This window comes from Xenia sp. Carnegie-2017, unplaced genomic scaffold (genome assembly GCF_021976095.1).
Source record: "Xenia sp. Carnegie-2017 unplaced genomic scaffold, XeniaSp_v1 HiC_scaffold_21, whole genome shotgun sequence".
Classification (NCBI taxonomy): Eukaryota; Metazoa; Cnidaria; class Anthozoa; order Malacalcyonacea; family Xeniidae; genus Xenia; species Xenia sp. Carnegie-2017.
In genome coordinates, this window is record NW_025813484.1 from 2,542,389 (window position 1) to 2,565,673 (window position 23,285).

Sequence of the window (23,285 nt, forward strand, 5' to 3'; positions counted from 1 at the left end):
ACAATTTCTTAATTGTTTTTCGATTAATTTCATTCAAAGTTTGTTTTCCCTTGTATGGTTGTATTTAGTTTCCTAAAAATGCCGATTGTTAAAGGACTATGGAAAGTTCAGTAACACAATATCTCTTCCTAAATTTTATAGTTATTTATTAACGAATCACTATTTAGTATCGCTATTTATTGTCGGGTAGCAAAAAATTTTTTAGCTTCCCTCAGTTTCACGGGAAAGTACGAGATCCGTTTTTGAGAAGCTGTAATGTCCAAAATCATAAGATATTTCGTCAAGTTTCAATCAAAAGCCACGAATTCTTTCGCTAAATGTTTTTCGGTTTGAAGAACCATTGAGTGATAACGAACTTACATCCAATTCTCCGCCTTTACTCGACCGCTGACTATCCATTGCGGTGGCGCAGATCACGAACTCCGATTTCCATTCTTGTTGTGGGCGAAGAAATTTCCTTGATTGAAAATTATTTGTCTTATTTCCTTCGTCAAAGAATAATTCTTCGATGCTCTCATGTCTGCCTAGCCTATCTAAGCTAACTCCCGAATCATATCGGCTGTTTTCTTGTCTAGCTTCTCTTAGGACGTCGCAAGCCATCTTGACCAGGAATGTTGACGTGTATCGTTGATTTCTTGGCTATCGATTGCTTTCGATTTGACTGTAAATGTCTACTGTAACTGTGGTTATTGTTGCTTCTGTCCCAGGCGACATTGCGGCCCGTGAATGCACCTTCTAGGTGAAAACAAAATAAAGCGTATTGACAGCTGCAGCGAACAAACAAGGCAGTGGACTAAAGCTTACAGCTTGCAAAACTTGAGGTATTAACTTCTGAAATACATTTTGGGTAAAATTTTGTACGGTCAGTGAAAACGCAAAGAAGCAAAATGCCCAAATAGGGAAGGAAGCTCACCTTCATTCCTGTCCCATGTTTGTTGCACTGAAATCATTTTCGATCCTTCATTATCCATAGCTAAATCAGGATTATATGAGATTTGATACCACGTAGGTTGGTGTTGCTTGATCGCTATCATCAGCGGTATACAAGTTGTCGCTATAGGAAAACTTTGTGTTGTCGTAGCATTGCGTCCGCAGATTGTTAAATGAAGGCATTGTGTTTGGAGTTGGTACAAGGACACCGAAGGGTAATATAGGGATCTCTCAAAGGACAACGTTGCGCGACCATTTTCGTTCCCAGCAGCATTGACAACTGTCTTAACTGTGATGTGAGAAGTCAATGTAAGATTTAAAGATGGACTAGTTGGATAAAGATATACACACATAAAACGGAGCTACTTTAAGGGTGTTTGAGTAGGTGTTCGTCTCTTTCCGTCTTTCTTTGTGTAAATACAAATGGTGATGTACAAACCTCTGTCAGAATTTCTTCTGAAACGAAATCTTTCCCTTTGTTTCTTCAAAGCCTTTCTTATTCTACTCTTGCGTGAGTTTTCATTATTATTTTGACTGGGAGAATCCGATGTTGACATCGTCAGTTTAACATCTTCTGTCTTTCTTTTTGTTTCTTTTGATGTGTCTTGCAGGAAGAAACTGTTGAAAGTGCTTCTCTTTTTAAACGGCTCTAAGGTCTTCTCGTTCAGTAAATGACTCTTTACGTACACATGAGAAATCCCCAGACGTTTAACTGATGTGGAGATGAGAAAAGAAAAATGCTTTTACGCGCAATGAGAATATGTATAGTTCTCGTTTTGCGAGAACTCCTACGGGGCTTCTAGTGCTCCTTTGGTGAAGTAGACAAAATAATTTCTCATCAATTTGCAGGTAAGAGAAATTCGGTAGTTTATCTTTATATTTTTTTTTTCGTGCCATGAAAAATGACTGATGAGATTTTGTTTTACCTGTAGGAAGAATCAGACTGTTTATTTCCATCACAGTAACCTGTAGTTGACCGTGTTGAGAACCATATTCTACTTGTAACTGGATTTGCCCTACAAAAGTGTACCCGTTAACATGGTTTGCAAATATTTGGTAAAGCATACTATTTTGTTAATTTCATTTGCCTCGCTGATTTGTCTGCTGTCAGTATGGTTTTAATGAAAATTACTAAAAAGTAGGATGGAAAAATTGGCTAAAACGGAATGATCATTTTAAAAGGAGTTTTTGAAATGACAAATCGCGAATGAAGATATGGGACTAGTTTAAAAGTAAATAATTGTATTGACCATCTCCGTTGTCATTTAAATCCCATAAATAAATAAAACGATGCGCTAATCACGTTTTATAGATACAAGAATTTATACGATCGTTTTACCTTCCTTCGTTTGATCGGCGAAGTCCAAATCCATATTTACAAATCAAGGAAACGGTCAGTTCCTATGAAAAATTGTAAATGTAAGAAATGAATCGTTTACTGTAATACTGCATAACTATAAAATGGTTTTAGTTGAACTGGTTTAAATTCTCCCTAGACCTTAGTCAATATCATGCTTGGAATCTTAGGCATTGAAACCTTAACGTTTGACTAGACTATGCGGATTTGAAATTAATTTGCGCTGTTTTGTTCGTGATAGTAGCTTTCGTGTAGGATAAATCCTAAGTATGTTGTCGTAGCGTTAATTCCAAAGTGAAACATATTTCAAAAAACAAATGAAGCGTTTCGTTTTTCTTCGGGTCCTGTTAAAATGGACTCAAGAGTTCGGCAGCGAAAGAAAATAAAATAGACTTACCTGATTTCAAGGGATTTTTCTGTTTCTTCGAATTTAAGCGTGTAATTTAGAACAGAAAAGGCTTTCATTGGTGAAAGACAAATGCAAGACGAATTTAACTATCTATAAAAATGCCAATGGAAATGTGATATCTTTTCGGTTACCATGGAAACATCTAAACAACTAATCTGGTTTCACGAGTTTAGCAAATAAACAAATTAAACAACTTATCTTGTACGTACGTTTGTGCTTGTAATTTGATAGCACTAATTATTAAATGTATTGATATTTAACTTAGAAAATTCATAAACATTGTTAACAATGATTGTATTTTTGTACTTTGATATGATAATAATTTTTCAATTATGCTTATGATATGACCTTGTTAAAACCGGAGCTAAGCGCCATAACACATTGTTAGTGTTTTAGTTGCTAGTAGAAACGTAGGGACTAACATGAAATTGTGGAAGTGTACAGCTTCATATACTTTTTTCCTCGATTTACCATTTTGGTCATGCTCATAAATCTGGTTATCATACTGATTTTCACGTTTGTCATGCGTTTAGAAAAATATGTATATAAATGTGCTTTACTAATAAATAACTAAGTACCAAACTAAAAAGCTAAAATTACTTCGTCGATGAAATAATTTTGAATATATGAACTCACTGAACAACACAACACCACAGATCTAAAAATCTTATACAGCTCGGCCCACAATCGTGTCTTGTCGTGTTGTTTTCAACCGACTTCAAATGGATGGAACTTTAGATGAGTTTACATGGCAACCGACATTAATTAAATTCTAACAATATGGAGATTTAAAAGAGTGGCAAAAACGAAAAGTCACACTGTTTAAGATTTTGCTTAGTTTAAGTTAACTAAAGTATGAATCAATAATGAGTGACGCTCTTCAAACTAAAGAAGCCTATCTCGAAGTTTGTGCTGACTCCAAAAAACAGCCTGATAGCGAAATTATAGCCATCCTGGACAGAATAGTCGACGACCAAATTTTGTAAGTTTTGTCTGTCATGCACTTTTCAAGTTTTAGGGCTATTGTTATAGGCATTTGAGTTATGCGTATTTTCTTTCTATCAGAGATCCGAATGGAAGCTGTACGTTGGAGTTGAAGTTAAATGCGAACAAGCGAAACACAAACAACGAAAAGTATCGAGAAAAAATAAATGACGAGGTTTCGTGCAATGTTTAAAATAAAATATCCTCTTGTACCTAGCAGTTTTGAAGAGTTTTTTTTCTTTTCATTGTTGCTTGGGAGGACCTCTGGGAAACAAAGAAGTGATTGATAAACCATATTTCATTATCGTTTATGTTTATGTAGGGGGTTGATGAATTGTGTAGAACTCTACAGGGAAATACGTTCGTCGTCGCTTTGGATCTTGGCTACAATAGTATCTCTGACGATGGAGCTAAAACTTTGTCGACTCTACTTGAGGTAGAACAAAACAATCCCACTTATATATTACAATACTGAAGTGTGAAGTCTGTAAAAATGTCATTATGGTTTAAAAATTATCAAAGGAAACCGCTGTTCTTAGAAAGCTGATTTTATCTTATAATGACATCACTTACACAGGAGCGGAGTATATGGCGAAAGGACTTCAGGTGATTTTGATATAGATTCCCTAAATCCTTGCAAAAATCAATGTCTATCTCTAGCTTATGAAAGTTGTGAAAATGATTATTGGCACAAAGTTGATTTTTACTTCAGATGAACGAAACTTTGCTGATTCTCAGAATAAATGGTAACAAGATTTGCGACAAAGGTGCACTGGCCATCGCTGGTTCACTTCAAGTAAACACCGTGCTAGAAGAACTGGATCTCGCTGACACAGACATGGTAAAATGGGATGAACTAGAATGACAACGAAAGTTGTACTTTGTGTAAAGTTGTGTTTCATTTTTTGCGCCTTTGTTTAAAGCAAGCTGCTTTGAAATTGTAGACGACGGACAGCTGCGTGGCAATGGCAACAGTATTGAAGTATAATAACACTTTAAAAGTTCTTAATATGAGCAGACCTATTCTTCATTCATCTCAGGTAGCGTGATTCTTTGTTACATGTATTTTGTGACGATGACATCGTTACTTATTAAACATTCGTTTCTTTAGGAGGAAGCCGTTATTGTACACATTGCTACAATGCTGAAGGTACTTCATGTAATGAATAATGTAATTAATTTAATGTGATTAAATCGAAGCGAACAGCCACAGCGAGAAGAAACCTTGTTCATTTTGACTGAATTTGCGCTGATTAAGGTGAATCGTTCTTTGCTGGAAATACATGTGACAAAGTTTGGAATTAAAGATTTTGGGGCTGAAAGATTGGCTGAGAATTTAACAGCAAACACAACATTGCGACATTTAGATATAAGCTGGTGCGTATGAAGTCTTCTTTATCAAAGGCGGTAGTCACATTTCTACAATCATCTTAGATTCAAAAGTTTTAGCTCCATCATAATATGTTGCTTGCATCGTCAAAATACTACAGAAATCAATGAATAGTCAGAATATCTTTCAAATTTTCTCTTTGTAGCAATGGCATAACTAGAGATGGCGCGAGTTATCTTGCGAAAGTTCTCATGAAGAATACTCACCTCGAAACATTGAACTTGGCCTATAACAGGATCGAAGATGACGGAGCATGCGCGTTGGGAGACGCGCTAGCGTTGAGGAATACCAATTTAGTTACGTGAGTAACATCATTCTTCACATATGAAAATAAAACAACTGTTGACTGGAGAAATTTTGTCGATAGAATTAGAATTTTGAAATAATTTTGTAGAAATTTCTCTACAAAGGTTAAAACAGAATTTCCATTTGTACTATGATCACAAGAACGTCACTATTCGTTATATGACATAAAGACAGAGAGAAATGTACTAAAGGATTGATTTATTGCCAGGTTAAACATACGTAGCAACAATATAACATCGGTTGGCTTGTGCTCCCTGGCAAAAGCAATGAAGAGAAATAACACTTTAAGGAGAATTTATATTTGGGGCAACAATTTACAGGAGGCCGCATGCAATGTGAGTTGAACAAATTCAATTGGTCAATGCCTGCGTGTAATGACGTATTCGTAGATAGTTTCTTTGAAATACAATCGCGCGTCATACATTGAGTTACTATCAAATTTTCAAGGCTTTTCAAGATCTAATGTCTGGTCGTTCTCCTCGCCTTACCAATGAAAACACCGATGTCTGTCCGTATGTTGTCGACGGTATTACCTATTTGAGTAGGACTGATGGTATATATTAAAGTGATATCATATTAAATATAATAAAATTACTATGCTGCATGGTTTGCAGACGAAATAACAGTATGCTCGTGTACCTGACTTCTGATTACAAACGACTATAGTTCAGTAAAACGTGTGTATTCATAACAGCTGGTTCTAACTTTTCACCATTCGTGTACCCTGCATCGTAGACTATATATATATATTGTAGCTTTTCTCGTGTTTTCATCAGGAATGGATCCAGCATGATTTTGTAGGGGGGGGGCTGGTTAGTTTGTGGTTGTCACCGTGCCTCGTTCTTTTTCACATATACCACGATTAAGTGATATTTTTTGAAAGTGTTTTTTTTTCAAATTACATTTGCTTTTGATTGATGGTTTGGTATGTTAATATTTCTATGTGAAATCGTCACCCCTCCTTCACTCAATCCCACTAAGGCTAGGAGGGGTGCACACCTCTGCACCCTCTCAGAATAAATTTAATCGATAGACAATAGTTTGTGAGACAATTTAATAATGGTAAATCGTGACCATTATTATAGAGAGAATTTTACTATGGTAACTAGTAGAAAATATCAAAAGGTAATAGTTTGTTGAACAATTTTACGATGCTATCGTGGGAACTCGTGGCCAATATCATAGGGATACAGTTGGTAGGCAAAAATTTACATTGGTAAAATTTTACTGTGATAAAGTGTGGCCAATATCATAAAGTTTCAATTGGTAGGACAATTTTATGGTAGTAAATGATGGCGAATATCACAAGCTTATGGTGGGACCAGTGGGTGGGACAATTTAACGATGATATTGCTCCTGGAGCTCTCTTTCTCCAATCTCCGCTGACGTATTCGTAGGCTCGTGTTCTGGAAAATAACAACAAATCACAAAACGTCATATTACGAAATTTGATACTAGAAAGAATGACCATTACTTATGAAAAGTTATTGAGTTAATCTTTTGCAGGTTAGCGATCAAAGATTTGCCCAAGTTTCTCTTATTTAGGTGGTAGAAGAGGCTACGTAATATGACCCATGTAGCTGAAGAAGATGAGCAATTTTTAACTGTAAGGAAAGTTCCAGGTTAAATATTTAATATGTTACATTAGCGTTCATGTAATAGCAAATTTGCAATATTTTGAAATTCACTTGCTTTAACCATTTTTGCTTCATCTATCGTTTATTTAATTGCTCTAATATTAAAAATCAGGGTTAATTGATCCATATGATGTTTGTCAGATTTATGTCATGTTTTAAAAGACCTGCCATAAGCCACAGCTATTCCTATTTTTATATGTGTGGTTTTAAAGGTGTTTGTGTCTAGCAGTTACGTTCAGTTAAGTTTCTATCAATACCGTCAAACGTAAGTTGTAGCAAAGATGAAAATTTTTAGTAATCTTACAAAGAGAAATTTAGAGAATCGCTACTATTTAAAAATGTATTTAAATCAGGTTTATTTGCCAAGGTGTGCAATGTGCATATTATACGTGTTAAATGTACTTTCGATTTTTCACGTAGCTGTTTAGTGTTATGTGATGTTGCCTGTACAAATTATCGTTTAGCATTTTTACATTTAGAATGGCGAACTGCATGTAATTGATCCTAACGAAACAGAATACGAACTATTGAAGGAAAACGGAGGTTAGTTATTTGTCAAGATTCAACTCAAACATGATATTTGCATTTGAACTGGAGTAGCCAGCCAGAAAGTTTTATTCTTGTTATGAAAATGTCGGAACATCTTTCATTTCTTCATTAATTTGTTGTTTTTCCAATGTATTAACAGAAAAATTTTCATAGCAGGAATAAAATGAGGACTGGCTTTGCATGGCTTTAAGCTTCAAGTCCTTTTATATTTTGCTGTTATCAAATGTATTGAACCTCTGTTATCATGCTATAAACATTCCTTATAGTTTTCGAAAGAAATCGACAGCCTCGTGATGTTTTGCCAATGACACGTGAGAAATCATCTCTCAGAAACTGGTTCAGTTTTCTCAAGACGGTAATTGGTAAAGACTTGACGAAGGTCACTTTTCCAGTGTGTTTCAATGAACCCATCTCATTCCTGCAGGTATAGCAGGCTTTTTTATTTCATATTTAGAATGAAATCTCGTAAATTGTCAACCAGACTGGAAAGTTTTTCCACTGCACATGTATGAACCTAAGATTCGAGATGTGCATGCTTAAAACTATTGTGATATAGAGATCTCAGGTGTGCACTACAAACTTTCCAGTCAGGATTGACAATGTGTCAACTTCTAATGTTCTTGTGTATGGATGATACTGACCTTCAATTATGAATAAAGAACTTCTATACCAAATGCTTCATTTTGCAGAGGCTGTGTGAAGATCTCCAATATGCTTATTTGTTAGAAAAAGCTGCAAGTAAGCATGGCATGGTTTTTTACATGTGGTAATATGATACCATTAAGCATGTTTTCAATTGAAGAATGTGAAAGTTCTGTGGAGAGTCTTGTGTATATTGCTGCATTCATGGTTTCATCTTTCTCTACTGTTCCTGGAAGGTGAGTGCATGTGAAATTTTATACGATATGGTCATTTTGTACATCTGTCAATCGAGCAAACTATGCTTTGTTTAGATTCATGAAGCCCTTCAATCCATTACTTGGAGAAACTTATGAATACATCAACAAAGAGTATGGCTATGCAGTCTTGGTTGAGCAGGTTTTAAATGAGATATTGGATACAAAACCCTGCCCTGATTGTATTAAACTTAACTGCAATGCCTACCTAAAATCAGGTCTCTCATCATCCTCCCATGTCCGCTTTGCATGCTGAGTCAGAAGACTGGATATTTTGGGAAGAATATAAACTGGATACAAAGTTTAGGGGACAGGTGTGATTAACAATGCTTTTTATTATTGTTTTGTGTGTTGGACGAAAAGTATTTTTTGATTATTTCAATTAGTAAAATCCCAAAGAATGTATTACTGTGTGTTTCAAGGCTGTTATGTTAATTCAAAAAGTGCATATTGAAAACAATATACATGGTTACTTTAATATTATGTGAAATTATATGCAATGCTATGGCATTTATTACTATGCACTGAAATAAAGAACCTTATTGTGTTATAATGAATTGTTTAGTACGTCAGAGTGTGTCCGACTGGTATTGTTCATTTAAAGTTTAAGAAGTCAGGTGATCATTATAGTTGGAAAAAACCAGAAACGATTGTTCACAATATTATCTTTGGGACATTATGGGTAGAGCATGTAAGATCTATTGTTATTATAAAGATATTTAACTGATCTTTTTTACTAGAAATTGTATTTGAGGTGACTGTTTTTATATCATAAATCGATTAATGTCTATGGTCAGGAGGAAGCATGCCCTGTAATTGTATTACTCTTGTAGATGCGTTGATGTTGCCCTAATAAAAAGCCATAAGCCATTAGCTCTTTGTGATATAAAAACCACAAACATAGTTTCCTTGAACCCGCATGAAAAAAACACCATAAGATGTTTTACTTTTAAGGATGGTGATGTTGTCATAAAGAATCACCGAACAAAAGAAGTGTGTACAGTTCATTTTCAACCCTACAATAGGGTGAAAGAACATTACAAGATGATCACGGGTACTTCAGCTTTTTGTGCTGTTATTCCTATTGGTGGAGCCGTCTGCTCAGCGCACTTGACCCATTGACATTTGAATGTGACACATTTCACCAACTTTTGTTACATTTTTAGGAGAAGTACGAGATTTAAATGGTCACGTGTGTTTGTTATTGGATGGAAATTACGAAGATTATGTGGAATACACGTCTGTTGAAAAAGGTCAGTTACCATTTACCTGTTGAACTGCGTGAGAGGATTTATTGAACATGCAAAATTTTCAGGTTTGACTGCAGATCCCATACAAGTGTGGAAGGCGGTGCCGAAACCTGAAATATCACCAAGGTTGGTAAATTAACTACATCTGAGGGAACCTGCAGTTCCTGTATATGTGTAGAAAACGAGCGCGGTTTCTCAGTAAGGTTCGCCTGTTGTTGTTTTTATTCTATACAAAGTAAACTTGAACTGTACCTGAAATTGAAAAATCTTTATTGTGTTTATTTTAAGGATGTACGGTTTAACAACGTTTGCCATGCAGTTGAATGAACCTGACGCAGGTAATATTTTACAAGATTCGTCAGTCGCTATCAACAGTAGGTATCCCAATAATTACAATGGTGACTCATCAGAAATTAGTTTGACGTAAGGCAAGGACTATGAAAGTATAAACATGAGCATTGTAAAGCACACGTATCTACTTTATATCTGAGTAATGGTAATACCATCTTTTAATCTCTCTTTCGACCTCCGCTTAATGGTTTTATTTCTTATTTGCCATAGAAGTTCAATGTACCACAGACTGTAGGAAAAGGCCAGACTTGCGAAATCTAGAAGATGGAAATGTAAGACCTGTTTAGGAATGGAAATGAAAAAAAAAAAAACACTCGCAAATCGTTTGTTTGATGATGTTTTTAGATGGACGAGGCGTCTCGTGAAAAATGTAGACTAGAAAATAAGCAAAGACAGGCAAGAAAACATAGAGAAAATGAAAAAAAGATATGGTCTCCAAGGTTGGTATGTTATTGGGGGGAACAGTTTCATTGATTAGGCTATTAACCTATTCTTGTTACCTTCTCTTCGACTTAATTTCATTTGATTCCATTCCACTCCATTGCTTAATGAGTGATCCCCATTTGGGAGAACAACGTGTTGAATGCACAGGAAATTTTAAAATATAGACTAAACAATACATCGCTTGAGAGAATAATTGAGTCTTTCTCCCAAAATGAACAATTGCTTTTTATTGTTTTCTGATATATTTGTTGTAATATTTACAATACTAAGATGGTTTAAAGTGGAAGAAGATCCGACATGGGAATTTCATCATATGTCTATCAAGGAGGCTACTGGCATCGAAATGTGAAGGCAAATTCGACAATACCCTGACATATTTTAAAATGTCAAGTGTACTATCCACTTCTTATTTATGAAATGCAAACAGCACAAGAATAAATTTATAACTTCAAGAAAGAGAAAACTATATAATGAGCATTTAAGCCAAACAATTTTCATGGACTGTTCACATTGGCCCAACCAGCTGGGATTAATTTTTGAATGGTTTTGGCACATTTAAATGGCACAATGGTAATCATCAGAGAAAGAAGGCTTTTTTTAATTTTATTGTCTAAATATACTTAGTGTACCAGATAAACAACAATAACCACATTGCATCGTGCAACAAATTTACAGAGGAATGAGTTGTGGCATTTAAAGAAGTGCTACAGCTTTTATAGCTGAAATGATGAAGGGGATTGCTTTAATGCCATAATATCATTTCTCACCCTTCACTGCGATAACTCATCTAATCCATGTCTAAGCAAGTCATTCTTTATTGTCCACTGAAGGGGGGAGAAGTCATTCCCAAACCCAGATTACTAATCCAGCTATGCTGACTCACTTAAGAGTGGCAAAAGAGTCAGTGAAGCAGCTATAGTTAGGTTGTTGTCATAAATAGCAGCTATGGAACAGAATCTATTTTAATATTGTTTAAATTAATTTAAACACTTGGATTTTGATAGAAGTGAATTTGTATTTTTGTTAAAAGTTTGAAGGATCAAAATGAAAATGCATAAAAAGACTGTGGGTGAATATTTTTGTTAAAAGTTTGAAGGATCTAAAATGAAAATGCATAAAAAGACTGTGGGTGAAATATCTTTCATACTTCTTTTGCATGTTTACAAAAAGGATTATAATCGGACAGAGTTTGTTGGTCATCATCAACTGGCTGGCAATGGTTCAGTTCCTGTAGTTAACTGGTTGATGGTGGTGTTAGAGTTCCTATGAAAGCCTGGCATTTCATCTATTTCAATTGAGACTATATGTTTCCCAGGGATCATTGCAAGACCCAAAATTCTTGGTTCTTCATTTTCATAATCTAAATTTAAAATGTTTTACATCACTCAACATAATAGTGGGATGGGGAGATGTCCCAATATGTCGAATTTCTGTTTTGTACCTTCCCCATAAACAAATTCCTGACACGATCCAAGTATCATGTTCATATCTTTGTCTGAGCACAAAAATGATCCAATCAGCCTTCTGCCATCAGAAATCTTCACTTTCATGATTTTATTTAACCAGCTCTGAAGCAATGCCTTTGATGGGGATATTGGTGGAGATAAAACTTCTTCAGACATCCTAACAAGGACAAATTGACTGATAGATTGCTTTAGAAGTGAACTTTGTGCAAATAACTTTCAGTTGTTTCACGTATTGCAAACAAAAACTCCAAACTGACGTCTGACGGTATACCTGCTGAAATGTGCCCGGTTTCCTGGTTCCCTTGTTGTTGAATATTGCCAAATGTTACTGGATTTGTAAAAAGTAGTGAGAAATTCGACTAACTTACAACACGTTACTTGACGTCGGTGACAATGACATGCATACACTGTGTAACATGTTGATCAATGTTTCACGTTAATAGAAATTTTAGTGCTAAACGGGAAAATACTGTCGACTTTTACCATATATAGAAAGTTTCGTAAGCCTAATGACTCCGATATCTTCCAAATGTGGCAAATGTCGTAAATGGACGTTTGTTAAATATGCACGTGACATGCTTAACTCGTAAATTTCTTATGACGCATTGAAATCTTTGTTTGGTTGCATTGAATGTTTATATCATTTTATATACTTTGACGGCGTACAATCCTTCGTAATCCAACGAATATTTTACTGTTTTTATCGTATTTTGTAAGTGTTAATATTGTCTGAAGTGTATTCTATGATTTTTTGGGTTCTTCGTGTTTGAATCAAGAGAAATATAGATAAAATTATGGAATTGAAAATCGCTGTCGTTTGTTCAAGTAATCAAAATCGAAGCATGGAGGCTCACAAGTTTTTAAGGTAAAAACAACAAAAATTGTTCTTCTATCCATTATGTTTACAAAATGCGTTGTAAATGGTTCTTAGATTGTATGGGGTTTATTTTATAGTAAAAAAGGTTTCAATGTCAAATCTTATGGGGCAGGAAATCAAGTTAAGCTGCCTGGCTCGGCACCCAATCAACCTAACGTATATTCGTTTCAAACTACATACGATGAGATGTATAAAGACCTACTACGAAAAGATAGACTACTGTATCCATTTGTTATGGTGTTTTAACAAAGCCAAGCTCATTGCGAGAGCATATGTGGTAAATTTTCCACAGGTCACAACAAGTGATAAGTATTCGGCTGGGATTTTATGATTACGTGTTTGTTGAATTTTATGATGTCTTGAATATTGTTCAAATATTAATGCGTATTCATCAGAAGAGGTCAGCAGAGTGTTTCCCGTAAGTGCCGAAATTTTTTTTGACATATAATATTACCATTTATTTAACTTGTTTTCGCGACATAAACTTTTGGAAATAGAGATATTTGTTAAGCCCATAAACCATAAATGTTTTTTACGGCAGCCAGATGAAACACCGAGATGCATTGCGCGCACTAAATGACGTCATTCTTCTATCAGTCAAGAATCTCAGTGTGGCTGAATTTTAAATTTGACATACCTTTAGCATTTGTGGTGGGGAATGATTTTTTAGGTGTGTTTGGAACTTTCATGCTTGGAGGACATGAAATATGGCAAAAGATTCCTTGTGCTATCAAAGACAGTGTTTTTTATTTGAATAAGATGTTTTCGAATAGACTGGTGAAATAGACTCCCGACTATCAAAGACGACTTGTATAATTAGCGTCTGTCTTTAGTATCATTATTGGTAAAGGTGAGATGCTTGTAATCCTCTTTGAGCAAAATAACAATGTAATTCCCTTTCCATTAAATTATGATTAGCACTATTTATCTGTAGTATATTGTACCATTGCTTGTTGCTGACTGATTTATACCATAATTTTCAAGTTGCTTTGCTTTGTTTCTCATGATATTGTGGATAATCATTTCCATTTGAGAGTCTGCTCATTTCATCTGTGTATGTAATAATTCACTGTATGGCAGTTTCTCTCGTAAGTTCAGCAATATTGGTTACATACGTAGATGTGGGTTGCAATACTGAAATCAGCCTAGAGTTAAATTTATATCCAATTCAATTGTGATTATCCCTTCAATGTGTTTTAAAGAAGAATTTAATCTTATAAAAGGTAAGTTGCTTTTAATACAATGTTCATCCAATGCTCGTGTATTATCCCTGCCATTGTGTCTCTAAATCCATAATTTTCGGGCTGCATCATATCCATCTCCATGATTCAGCACAGTCTACGTTGTATTCATTGTCTTTTTGGAATTCATTGAAGTCATTTTTCATAGCGGCCTTATCAGTGAGTAACATCGTAGCCTTTGGTACCAGAAACTTGAATCGGAAACATTTTTAACAAGATTAGCATTTGGCGTTTTCGTTCCAATTTTTTAGTGACTTGGTTGTATACGCTTGAAATTTTTTAAAAAAATTTACAAAAAAAACGCTCCAAGTTCTTATTTGGGTAGGAGAGAGATTGTTTCTATTGTACATTTTAAAAACGGTAATTATTCTCTAATGTTAAGTTCAAGCAACCTTAAATGGGTTGATCGACACCCAACAGTTCGTAAGTTTGTAAAGTCGTTCACAGCAAATGCCATGTCTGCATGTTGTATATTATGGCACAATTCTTAATCATGTAAACTTACCAACTTGTTTTACTTGGTAAATATGAAATCATTGCTAACTCTTCGACTTGGTTCAGGTATTGAAAATAGGTGTTGCTAGATTCTTTAACAGCAGATATTCGGGCATCTCCCATTTGATGCCCGAAAAAATAGTGTCCATTATTTAGTGCAGCATTTGGAGATTATATCACTGGGCTTAGCAAGCTGTGGTTACATTCATTAACTGAAATTCAAATACACCATTGTATTTTGAATTAAGGGGTGCACCGTTGTGATGCAATTTATCATGAAGGCTTAAGTCTTCCTTTCTTCTGAAGCCAAAAACTCCACACGGTCTTACACCTGAACTGTTTCAGGTCTTCATCAGTGTTGCAAATGTGAACTTTGGTTCGCGAACTTGGTTTTAAATAGCATTTGGCCGACAAGTGAATGTTTTTGCAAGTGTGCCAACTGGCTATTTAGTGTGGCTGGTTTGTTTGTCTTGGTCGGTCTGTGGAGATAACTTATTCGCATCATTGACGATTTGTGGGTGTGGTAGGGAGGTCGTGCAACCTTTGCTTCATTTTATGCTTAAAGATATCTGAAATGCTGGTGTAGAACCAACAATTGGCACCGTTGTAGCTCCTGGTTGTTTTAGCAGATTATTTGGGGGAGTTGCGTAATGACGTACAGTTGAAAAGACTGTTGAACCGATTATTTTCTTTGGGTTGTTTGGCCAAGATAACATCTACTTGCTCAAACATCGACCTAAAATCCAAAGCGGAATCTAAAATCAAAGCCCATCAACAACAATCGAAGAGTTGTTTCAGGTGTGAATGAAGACGATGCGTATGTACGCTGAGATAATTTTTCGAACGATTGCTGCGTATTACGTTCATTCACAATGCTCTGAAGCTGAAAAGATTTCATAGGAAAATGATACTTATTGACATTTCATTTTCTGTTTTAACGAAATGTTTCCGATCTCTCTCAATCTGGGAATTCGGAGATTTTGATGCTCTAGGATAATTACTACTAGTTTTGTTCAAAAAGTATGTACGAGTTACGTCATGTGTGAAAGGTCTTGTGAACGAGTACGTCATGTCATGACGTTTGATACAACTTTACGTTGCCGCTATTACGTCATCGGGTTAACATCGCCAGGAGGTTTACTGTGTGAACAAAAATATAGTAGCAATGTCCATTCTCATTTAACATGAAACAATACATGTACATGAACGAATTGTACATAAAACAATTATTGAACGAGATTATCTGTTATTGAAATACGTGATAAAAAGAAATTAATGAGTTTCTAGTCATGAACTTAAGCATTCTTTTCTGTTAGAGACTACCCAGGCAACATGGACGACTATAAGAAAACTTTACATGCGCAACTGAACAATCACACCTTAAAACATACCCAAGATTTGTATTTAAATTGGAGTTCGTGAAACTCGGTAGTTAACCAATTTATTCGTGATAACCTGCAAATTTTTTCTTCATATTTGACGGTTTTAGGTTGCAGTTTTGCGCAATGTTTTACGTCTTGTGATGAAAAGAAATATATTCAAGCTTATAATAGCTACATGTGGTATAGTTCCCTATGAATATTCATGGCTGAAATAAAGTTTCTGGAAAACTATTTCATCACAGCCAGTGTACTCACAAGAAGAAGTTTCATAGACATGTTAAGTATTTTAGTATTGCCGACTGCTGTATGGAGCAATATTATAAATTGCAAAACAAATTATAAACATTTGGGAGAAATGCCTTGGATTCCCTGTAGAACGTGTGTCTTGAGCTTTTAGCAGTTCTCCAAAATGCCAAAGAAATTTTACATTTTGAAATTTTAAAAAGTTAAGCGCTGTGCATGAATGGAGAGGAGGAATTACGTGCACAAGAATCTGAAATTCAATACAACTGCTAGGAATGAATAAACTAGTTCGGACAAGCTTTTCACGAACAATATCGGGATTTATTTAGCGTATGAAAACTAAGCCATTTTTGAATTTTGACAGCAGCGTTTGAATTAAATTGTTAAGCCATGCGGACACATTGAAAAGGTCGAATACTGAGTAATCTAGGCAACGTTTGTTGCTGTTTTCTTAACTTTTCACTAAATCTTTTTTAACTTATTGAACATCTATCCATGGTACTACAGTTGTTTCAATGCATGGTACAACAGTAGTCAAAGCAATGGTACTACAGGAGTTTCCATGCATGGTGCAACAGTAGTCACAGCAATGGTACTACTGGAGTTTCCATGCATGGTACAACAGTAGTCACAGCAATGGTACTACTGGAGTTTCCATGCATGGTACAACAGTCATAGCAATGGTACTACTGGAGTTTCCATGCATGGTACAACAGTAGTCACAGCAATGGTACTACTGGAGTTTCCATGCATGGTACAACAGTAGTCACAGCAATGGTACTACTGGAGTTTCCATGCATGGTACAACAGTAGTCATAGCAATGGTACTACGGGAGCCACCGATATGGTACCACTGTTGACTTTATGCATTGTACTACCGGAGCCATTATGCAAGGTACTACGGGAGCCACTCTTCGCATGAAACTAAAATCAATTTTTTTCTGAGACAATTCATGTTTGAAACATGTTAGCTTTGTGTTTTTGAAAAGATTCCTTAACTCTAGCTATATCAGATATACACAGAACGGAATTCTTCATATGCTAGATAGAAACAGAAGGATAAAAAGTAGACCAGAAAGATTTCAAGACACGCAAGAAACGTTCGACATTGTCATAACCGCTGAGGAACGAGTCTACGACCAAGTTGTTGAAAGTATTCATAATATTATTAAAAAATTTCTCATTCTGCGTTAGTTTACAACGTATTTATTGAAGTAGTCGTCTGGGCGCTTAGCTTTATCTGCTTTTACCCCATAGGTTTAGAGAGTCGACAACCAGAGACGTATTCTCCAGTTCATATCATTAACATCGACATTCAAGATAATCACGAAGAGGCAACGCTGGGAGCTTTTCTTGTTTGCAGTCTTTGTGAACAGGTAGTATCGCGTGTTTTGTTCAATCGCCCAATCAGAAGAACATTTAAGCAGTGTGTGATTTGGAAAACCGTGGTTCTTGAAAAATTTCTACATTTAAAAAAGCAAAAGCTAGTTATTAATTACAAACTATTTATCTTTGAAGTCGAGCGCTATTTCCCTCAGTAATAATACCATCGTCAAAAAAGATACTATCATGTTTTCCAATCAATGAAAATGCCAACGATGAACAGCTGTATTAATCTACTTTCTTATACTTTTTCTTAAGATAAATAATGCCGAAGATCGTGAATGTGAAATCGAAGATATTCTCGAACGATTTCAAGCAAAAAATGGCAGTCGAAACGTTCTTCACACCGTGGCGTTTTATTGAAAAAGATTAGAAATCGCGAAAAAATGTAGCTATACTTGGTTGTGCTGTGTGCGAGATATTTGTGAAAGATTACTTAGATAGAGAATTTAATAATTTGTGATTTCTAGTCTGTGAACAGATTGATGTTCCATCGATGCTTTTATTATCTGTGAAAGATTAATGTTTGATATAGGCTTCAATTGTCTGTGAAAGATTAATATTTGATCGAGATTTTTTATCTGCGAATGACTAATATTGACATGATGTGAGAGAACGAAGACGTTTGAAGATAAAGTGTATTGCAACCCGTAATATGTGTTGTACTTTGCTTGTAACTAATTATAAATATGTTCTATGACATAGAATTTTGATGTGAATAGTGTTATGCAGCGAATTGTGAAAAATTTTCAACATAAACATAACTGGATTATTTTGTTGTATGTTAACGATGTTAAATTATATTGAATGCATAAAGTAAAATGAACTAATTGTTTATTTACTGGCGATAAATCTTTTAAGTCTGTGACATTTTATTTCAACCTTTGTGTTTATCTTTAAGTGTACCTGTATGTCAACCTTTGCACTGTATGCACTTTTGTGTTTTTACCTCAGCGCTAATTACCTTTTTCTGAAGTGAAGATGTTTGGTGTAATGGCTTAAATGACTATGTGATTTCGCGACTTTAAGTTAAGGTAAGTTTACAGTTTACTCTGACTTCATTTGCGATGTTGTGTCGATCAATAATTTTGTAATTCAAGATGTTGGTTTGCCAATTTTGCCTAACACAATCTTATATTTCCCTTTAAAGTTGTTTTAGAGCCTGGATTTGCAACCAATGAAACATGTGACCGTTTTTGACCAATTACATTTGATGAATGGCTATCTAACTTGGCTGTTCCTTGGTTACTGACTTACTGTAGTATGGTATGCTTTACTACTGGAAAATGGTATATATAACAACCGTTTACATTATACAGACTTTTATGTCTTAACACGTTGGCCTTTTAATGGAATCTTCACGTTAAATTTGAAATATTATTTTATAAATATCACAATACGAAGGCTAGTTTTTATTTGAAGTAATGTATTGTAGCTAACACAATTTCAGTTTCAAATTAAGAATTGAAGTTTCTCTTGATGTATCTTGCCATCTATATACTTTCATTGTACATTTCATATTATACATTTCATATTATACATTTCATATTATACATTTCATATTATACATTTCATACTATACGTTTTATTGCACTGTGTAGTATTTCTGAGCTGTCCTTACAAGTGTACAGCGGATTCTTCCATTATTGGTGTGGTTGTAAGTGATGTTAAACAAGTGAACTGTGTTATACCTACCAGAAATGGACGCAATACAAACTTGTATGTGAAAGGGAAATCATTTAAAGTAAATAAATGTAAGTACAATAAGTTTTTTACCTTCATTTCAATGAGTGAATTTTTTTCGTATGGATAGCAAAGGTGAAGATGGTTATTTAGAAATGAGACGTGCAACTTGGTTTGTTTTCATTGGTAAATAACCATACAACTTACAATATTTATCTAAAAATGAATGTATGGTCACTTTGTACACAGCTTTTACTATGGGAATAGTTGGGGATAGGCGTTAAAACATTGTTGTACTTTTTTATTTCATTCTGCAAAATTGGTCTTGCACTGTTTTTAGTTCTTGTGAAAACATGAGTTGTAGTCCCTACTACTGTCACTCCAAGCAATTTTCTCGTTTTCAATTGTTGTTGAGTCAGAACGCGTAATTAAGGTGTACTATAATGTTTCCTTTGACAAATAACCTTTATCATAATAACTACACAAAATATGTGCTAAAATCGTAAAAATTATTAACACAATGAAATCTGGAGTATCATGTTTTAAACTAATAGTAAACTTTGAAAAGAAATAAATTTGAACATAAAGGACGGATGTATTATTGTTTACAGGTCTTTGGACGTTAATTACTGCTAATGCTGAATCATACAAATTCTAAACATCGACTGATCAAAGATGAGCAGTTTTTCGAGATGTCCTGTATGACGTGAAATCGATGAAATGAAACCAAAATTAATTGCACAAAGATCAACTTAAAAACAATTCCAACTTTGATGACAACAATAGCAATAAATGGAAACACAGTCAGGTGCAAGAAGAATCATTGTTATAAAGACAAATAATTTGTTTCTGTATGATTGATCTGTTTTTTCTTTATCCATGCTTAATAAAGCATAAAAGCAAAGGCAAAAAGGACGAAACTCCGTCAATGTTGATGCTGAGAGGTTATTGTTCCGTGACTAGTATTGATTCTCAACGAGGATTGCACTCTAATTTTTAACTATCAAAGCAAAATTACTACAAGTTAACAACGTCTTCCAGACAAACCAAATGTCAATCGATATACCGAACCAAATCTAAGCACTGGATAAGCATACAGTTTGTACTGAAGCTATCACACCAAGGGTCAGCGCAGCGCAACAGACAAGAGCGCCTTCAAGACTATACAGAATGGTTTCTTATAACATCCAATTTCCTCAACACAATAATTACAGATAATGTGGCTGCATTGTTTAGTATGTGGATATATTTCCCAAGTGTCACAAGAGAACAAATGAAAATTGTTAAAAGAAATGGTGAAAACGCTCTAAATCTCGTCAAGAGTCTTGTTATGTCACTGTACAAAGGTAGACATAAAGGTAGACATAAATGTAAACATAAAGGTAGACATAAATATAGACATAAAAGTAGACATAAATGTAGACATAAATGTAGACATAAAGGTAGACATAAAGGTAGACATAAAGGTAGACATAAAGGTAGATGTAAAGGTAGACATAAAAGTAGACTTAAAGGTTGACATAAAGGTAGACACAAAGGTACACATAAAGGTACACATAAAGGAAGACATAAAATAGACATAAAGGTAGACACATAGACATAAAGGTACAAAGGAAGACAAAAGGTAGACATAAAGGTAAACATAAAGGTAGACATAAAGGTAGACATAAAGGTAAACATAAAGGTAGACACAAAGGTAGACAGGTAAATAAAGGTAAACATAAAGGTAGACACAAGGTAGGTAGACAGATAGAGGATACATGGAAGAAATAGACATAAAGGTGAAGGACAAAGGTAGACATAAAGGTAGACATAAAGGTGGACATAAAGGTAGACATAAAGGTTTTTATTATGATTTGCACTGATAGCAAAACGTGTCTACCCAATCAACAGCACGAAAAAGAAATTCAAAGGTGGAAATGCCAACGTAAATGAGGCTGCCAAGAAACAACGATATCAGACTTTATATTGTATGAGCGAAGAAGAATTTTTTAGAACTGCGAAAGAAATGTTGAAGGTAAAAATTTTGGTTGGAGTGTAGGGTTTTTGTATATCGTAAAATTTATTCAAATACTATCTTCAGGGGGTTACAAAAAGTATTGTTTTTTTTTACTCAAGAATGCTAACATGCGAAAATCGTCAAACGACAAAAAAGAAGTGATGAAGAACAATTAGAAGAAGGAACAACGAAGGTTTTGTTTTTCTTTGTACATTTTCATATTATGTAACTTATTCAATCGAAGGCAAAATTTGTTCCTTACAGGCAATCTTATGGCTTTGACGAAACTAAAGCAATGGATGCCAAACGGCCCTCTAAAAAGAACGCTCATACAGCAAAAATTTCGAGTTCTTCAAATTCGTCAGTTGATGGAATTCTGCATTTGTTTGCACTATCAGGCTACGATCATGTCCATTCGCTGGAGGAAGGCATTTCTATGATGTCCGCAACTAACGAGAACTGAAATAATTTAGAAGATTCCGGTAAAGTCTTAACGGTATAGAAAAGAATCAAATTTCTAAATCTGTCGATAGTTTTGAAGCATTTCGCGATGAGATGATGTGAATATTAGGTTAATTATGCATGTCATGGAGCTTGACACTTTCAGCCGTTAAGATTAACAATCAAACTTCACAACAACAATAGCAATAAATCAAAAACCAGTGAGGTGCAAGAATAGTCATTGTTATAAAGACAGAAAATTTTGTACTGTAGGATTAATCTGTTTTCGTTTATGCATGCATTATAATGCATGTAAGAACATAAACTTCACTTATAAATCTGTCTAGACTAAATTTGAACAGAAACAGCAGCAGCAAATACAATGGCAAGGATAAAAGAGCGAGACCACGTTAAAGTTTATGTTGAGAGAGAATTGGTCACTGGAAAGGAGTTTCAACGTGGATTGAACGTAAATTATTAACTATCAAAGCGGAATTACTACGAGTTAACGACGTCTACCGGACAAACCAAATGTCAATGGATATACCGGACGAAATCTAAGCATTTGATAAGCATACAGTTTGTACTGAAGCTGAATTGAGTGATAGCGTAACGCAATAAACAAGAGCGCCGTAAAAACTATGCAGATTGGTTTCTTACAACATCCGATTTCCTTGACACAGTGTTTAGAGATAATATGGCTGCGTTGTCAAATATGTGGTGATATGTTATAAGTGTCATAAACCATTGAAATGTAAGATATGACTCGTGAAATCGACATTCCTATAGAACACACCTCAAAATCGGAACGATAGGAAAATTTATTTCCTATGCATATTATATGAAAGATAGAAGAAGACAAGCTATCGGCCGCTTTAAAGCCTTCACCAACGTCAAGCCAGAAATATGTCATCCTCATATTTTACTACGACAAGTGCCATTGGATTAATAAAGCTAATATCGACAGCAGGCGCTAAATGAAATCTGCATTGCTTAGCCGTAAGAAAACGTGCTGCTTTTGAAAGACTTACTTGTCTCTATCTTTTCAAAAGAATTTCGAACTATAATAAATGTAACTATAGATGTTTTGCTAATGTATTACCAAACTAACATTAATTTATAAATGTATTTATTTGTACTACTCTTTCACTTTTTATATCAACATTCGACTACGAATATGATTTTTGGTTTGTTGTTTTATCTATAGCTGTAAGTGTTCTGCTCTAATTTTGATTCGAGACCTTCAATGGTCTATTTTTTTTGCATTAATTACTTCTAGGTAGGAGTGGTACTTTAAAATGACCAGGTGTCTTCGACGAACTCTCTGGTCTAGTGGATAGACACAACCTTTCGAGGTTGAGAGTGGAGGTTCGAACCCTGTCTAGAATAAGATGTTGTTAGGCTGTAGAATGATCCGAAACATGAGAAAATAGTGCTGGTTACTACAGCGAAAATGAGATTTCTATTACTACGTTTTTCGAGAATGGAATGCGACACTTAGTATAAATTCAGAAAAATTCGCTCTCCGATGAGAAGGAGAGCGAAGAAAAAAAAAAGATAGGATCCCATGCA

The 23,285-nt window shown here is 34.9% G+C and overlaps 5 protein-coding genes and 1 long non-coding RNA gene across 13 annotated transcripts; 4 read left to right on the top strand and 2 right to left on the bottom strand.

Annotated features, from left to right (window-relative positions):
- Nucleotides 1-129: 129 nt before the first annotated feature.
- Nucleotides 130-2,797, bottom strand: LOC124444986. Its single transcript, XM_046995693.1, has 6 exons — nt 2,685-2,797; nt 2,270-2,331; nt 1,857-1,946; nt 1,370-1,642; nt 914-1,219; nt 130-735 (listed from the first exon to the last, which is right to left on the bottom strand). Exons 2-6 carry the CDS (start codon nt 2,301-2,303, stop codon nt 572-574), a joined length of 867 nt encoding a protein of 288 aa, XP_046851649.1. The 5' UTR covers nt 2,304-2,331; nt 2,685-2,797; the 3' UTR covers nt 130-571.
- On the top strand, nt 2,797-6,052 carry LOC124444985 (leucine-rich repeat-containing protein 34-like). The gene is made up of 11 exons (XM_046995692.1): nt 2,797-3,678; nt 3,762-3,855; nt 4,003-4,116; nt 4,203-4,286; nt 4,393-4,521; nt 4,625-4,720; nt 4,792-4,830; nt 4,939-5,057; nt 5,216-5,371; nt 5,585-5,711; nt 5,824-6,052. The coding sequence occupies exons 1-11, from the start codon at nt 3,563-3,565 to the stop codon at nt 5,938-5,940; spliced, it is 1,191 nt and encodes a 396-aa protein (XP_046851648.1). The 5' UTR covers nt 2,797-3,562; the 3' UTR covers nt 5,941-6,052.
- Nucleotides 6,053-6,789: 737 nt separating this feature from the next.
- Nucleotides 6,790-11,566, top strand: LOC124444984 (oxysterol-binding protein 1-like). 3 transcript variants are annotated; one of them, XM_046995688.1, is made up of 15 exons: nt 6,790-6,982; nt 7,493-7,556; nt 7,829-7,986; nt 8,252-8,300; nt 8,365-8,440; nt 8,516-8,600; nt 8,677-8,772; nt 9,024-9,149; nt 9,413-9,512; nt 9,625-9,711; nt 9,774-9,834; nt 9,997-10,046; nt 10,270-10,331; nt 10,405-10,499; nt 10,774-11,566. In XM_046995688.1, exons 1-15 carry the CDS (start codon nt 6,944-6,946, stop codon nt 10,850-10,852), a joined length of 1,227 nt encoding a protein of 408 aa, XP_046851644.1. In that variant the 5' UTR covers nt 6,790-6,943; the 3' UTR covers nt 10,853-11,566. The 3 variants fall into 3 exon arrangements, with proteins under 3 accessions (XP_046851644.1, XP_046851645.1, XP_046851647.1); XM_046995689.1 differs by having other exon boundaries at nt 9,024-9,140; XM_046995691.1 differs by lacking the exon at nt 6,790-6,982 and adding an exon at nt 7,216-7,278.
- Nucleotides 11,567-11,627: 61 nt separating this feature from the next.
- On the bottom strand, nt 11,628-12,489 carry LOC124444988 (N-alpha-acetyltransferase 38, NatC auxiliary subunit-like). The gene is made up of 3 exons (XM_046995696.1): nt 12,241-12,489; nt 11,945-12,126; nt 11,628-11,863 (listed from the first exon to the last, which is right to left on the bottom strand). The coding sequence occupies exons 2-3, from the start codon at nt 12,123-12,125 to the stop codon at nt 11,706-11,708; spliced, it is 339 nt and encodes a 112-aa protein (XP_046851652.1). The 5' UTR covers nt 12,126; nt 12,241-12,489; the 3' UTR covers nt 11,628-11,705.
- An 86-nt stretch (nt 12,490-12,575) lies between these two features.
- LOC124444987 (RNA polymerase II subunit A C-terminal domain phosphatase SSU72-like) lies at nt 12,576-18,412 on the top strand. Of its 2 annotated transcripts, XM_046995695.1 has the most exons (5): nt 12,578-12,834; nt 12,924-13,067; nt 17,221-17,360; nt 17,465-17,583; nt 17,849-18,412. In XM_046995695.1, the coding sequence occupies exons 1-5, from the start codon at nt 12,764-12,766 to the stop codon at nt 17,951-17,953; spliced, it is 579 nt and encodes a 192-aa protein (XP_046851651.1). In that variant the 5' UTR covers nt 12,578-12,763; the 3' UTR covers nt 17,954-18,412. The 2 variants fall into 2 exon arrangements, with proteins under 2 accessions (XP_046851650.1, XP_046851651.1); XM_046995694.1 differs by having other exon boundaries at nt 12,576-12,834; nt 17,465-17,906.
- An 812-nt stretch (nt 18,413-19,224) lies between these two features.
- LOC124444711 lies at nt 19,225-22,894 on the top strand. Of its 5 annotated transcripts, none has more exons than XR_006948001.1 (6): nt 19,226-19,344; nt 19,885-20,631; nt 21,167-21,290; nt 21,392-21,465; nt 21,537-21,768; nt 22,061-22,894. It is a non-coding gene; the product is annotated as an uncharacterized LOC124444711 (long non-coding RNA). The 5 variants fall into 5 exon arrangements; XR_006948002.1 differs by having other exon boundaries at nt 19,227-19,344; nt 19,885-20,081; nt 20,166-20,631; nt 21,537-22,894; XR_006948003.1 differs by having other exon boundaries at nt 19,225-19,344; nt 19,885-20,619; nt 21,142-21,290; nt 21,537-22,894.
- Nucleotides 22,895-23,285: the final 391 nt, after the last annotated feature.

Coding starts and splice junctions, on each gene's coding strand:
- LOC124444984 (XM_046995688.1), top strand. CDS start 6,944: ATGACCCATGTAGCTGAAGAAGATGAGCAATTTTTAACT. Junction 6,983..7,492: donor AAGATGAGCAATTTTTAACT/GTAAGGAAAGTT, acceptor TTTTACATTTAG/AATGGCGAACTGCATGTAAT. Junction 7,557..7,828: donor ACTATTGAAGGAAAACGGAG/GTTAGTTATTTG, acceptor CATTCCTTATAG/TTTTCGAAAGAAATCGACAG.
- LOC124444987 (XM_046995694.1), top strand. CDS start 12,764: ATGGAATTGAAAATCGCTGTCGTTTGTTCAAGTAATCAAAATCGAAGC. Junction 12,835..12,923: donor GAGGCTCACAAGTTTTTAAG/GTAAAAACAACA, acceptor TTTATTTTATAG/TAAAAAAGGTTTCAATGTCA. Junction 17,361..17,464: donor CTACGACCAAGTTGTTGAAA/GTATTCATAATA, acceptor TTTACCCCATAG/GTTTAGAGAGTCGACAACCA.
- LOC124444985 (XM_046995692.1), top strand. CDS start 3,563: ATGAGTGACGCTCTTCAAACTAAAGAAGCCTATCTCGAAGTTTGTGCT. Junction 4,721..4,791: donor CTATTCTTCATTCATCTCAG/GTAGCGTGATTC, acceptor TCGTTTCTTTAG/GAGGAAGCCGTTATTGTACA. Junction 4,831..4,938: donor ACATTGCTACAATGCTGAAG/GTACTTCATGTA, acceptor GCGCTGATTAAG/GTGAATCGTTCTTTGCTGGA.
- LOC124444986 (XM_046995693.1), bottom strand. CDS start 2,303: ATGGATTTGGACTTCGCCGATCAAACGAAGGAAG. Junction 1,947..2,269: donor CGCCGATCAAACGAAGGAAG/GTAAAACGATCG, acceptor ACACTTTTGTAG/GGCAAATCCAGTTACAAGTA. Junction 1,220..1,369: donor CAGAAGAAATTCTGACAGAG/GTTTGTACATCA, acceptor CTCACATCACAG/TTAAGACAGTTGTCAATGCT.
- LOC124444988 (XM_046995696.1), bottom strand. CDS start 12,125: ATGTCTGAAGAAGTTTTATCTCCACCAATATCCCCATCAAAGGCATTG. Junction 11,864..11,944: donor GGAATTTGTTTATGGGGAAG/GTACAAAACAGA, acceptor TTTTAAATTTAG/ATTATGAAAATGAAGAACCA.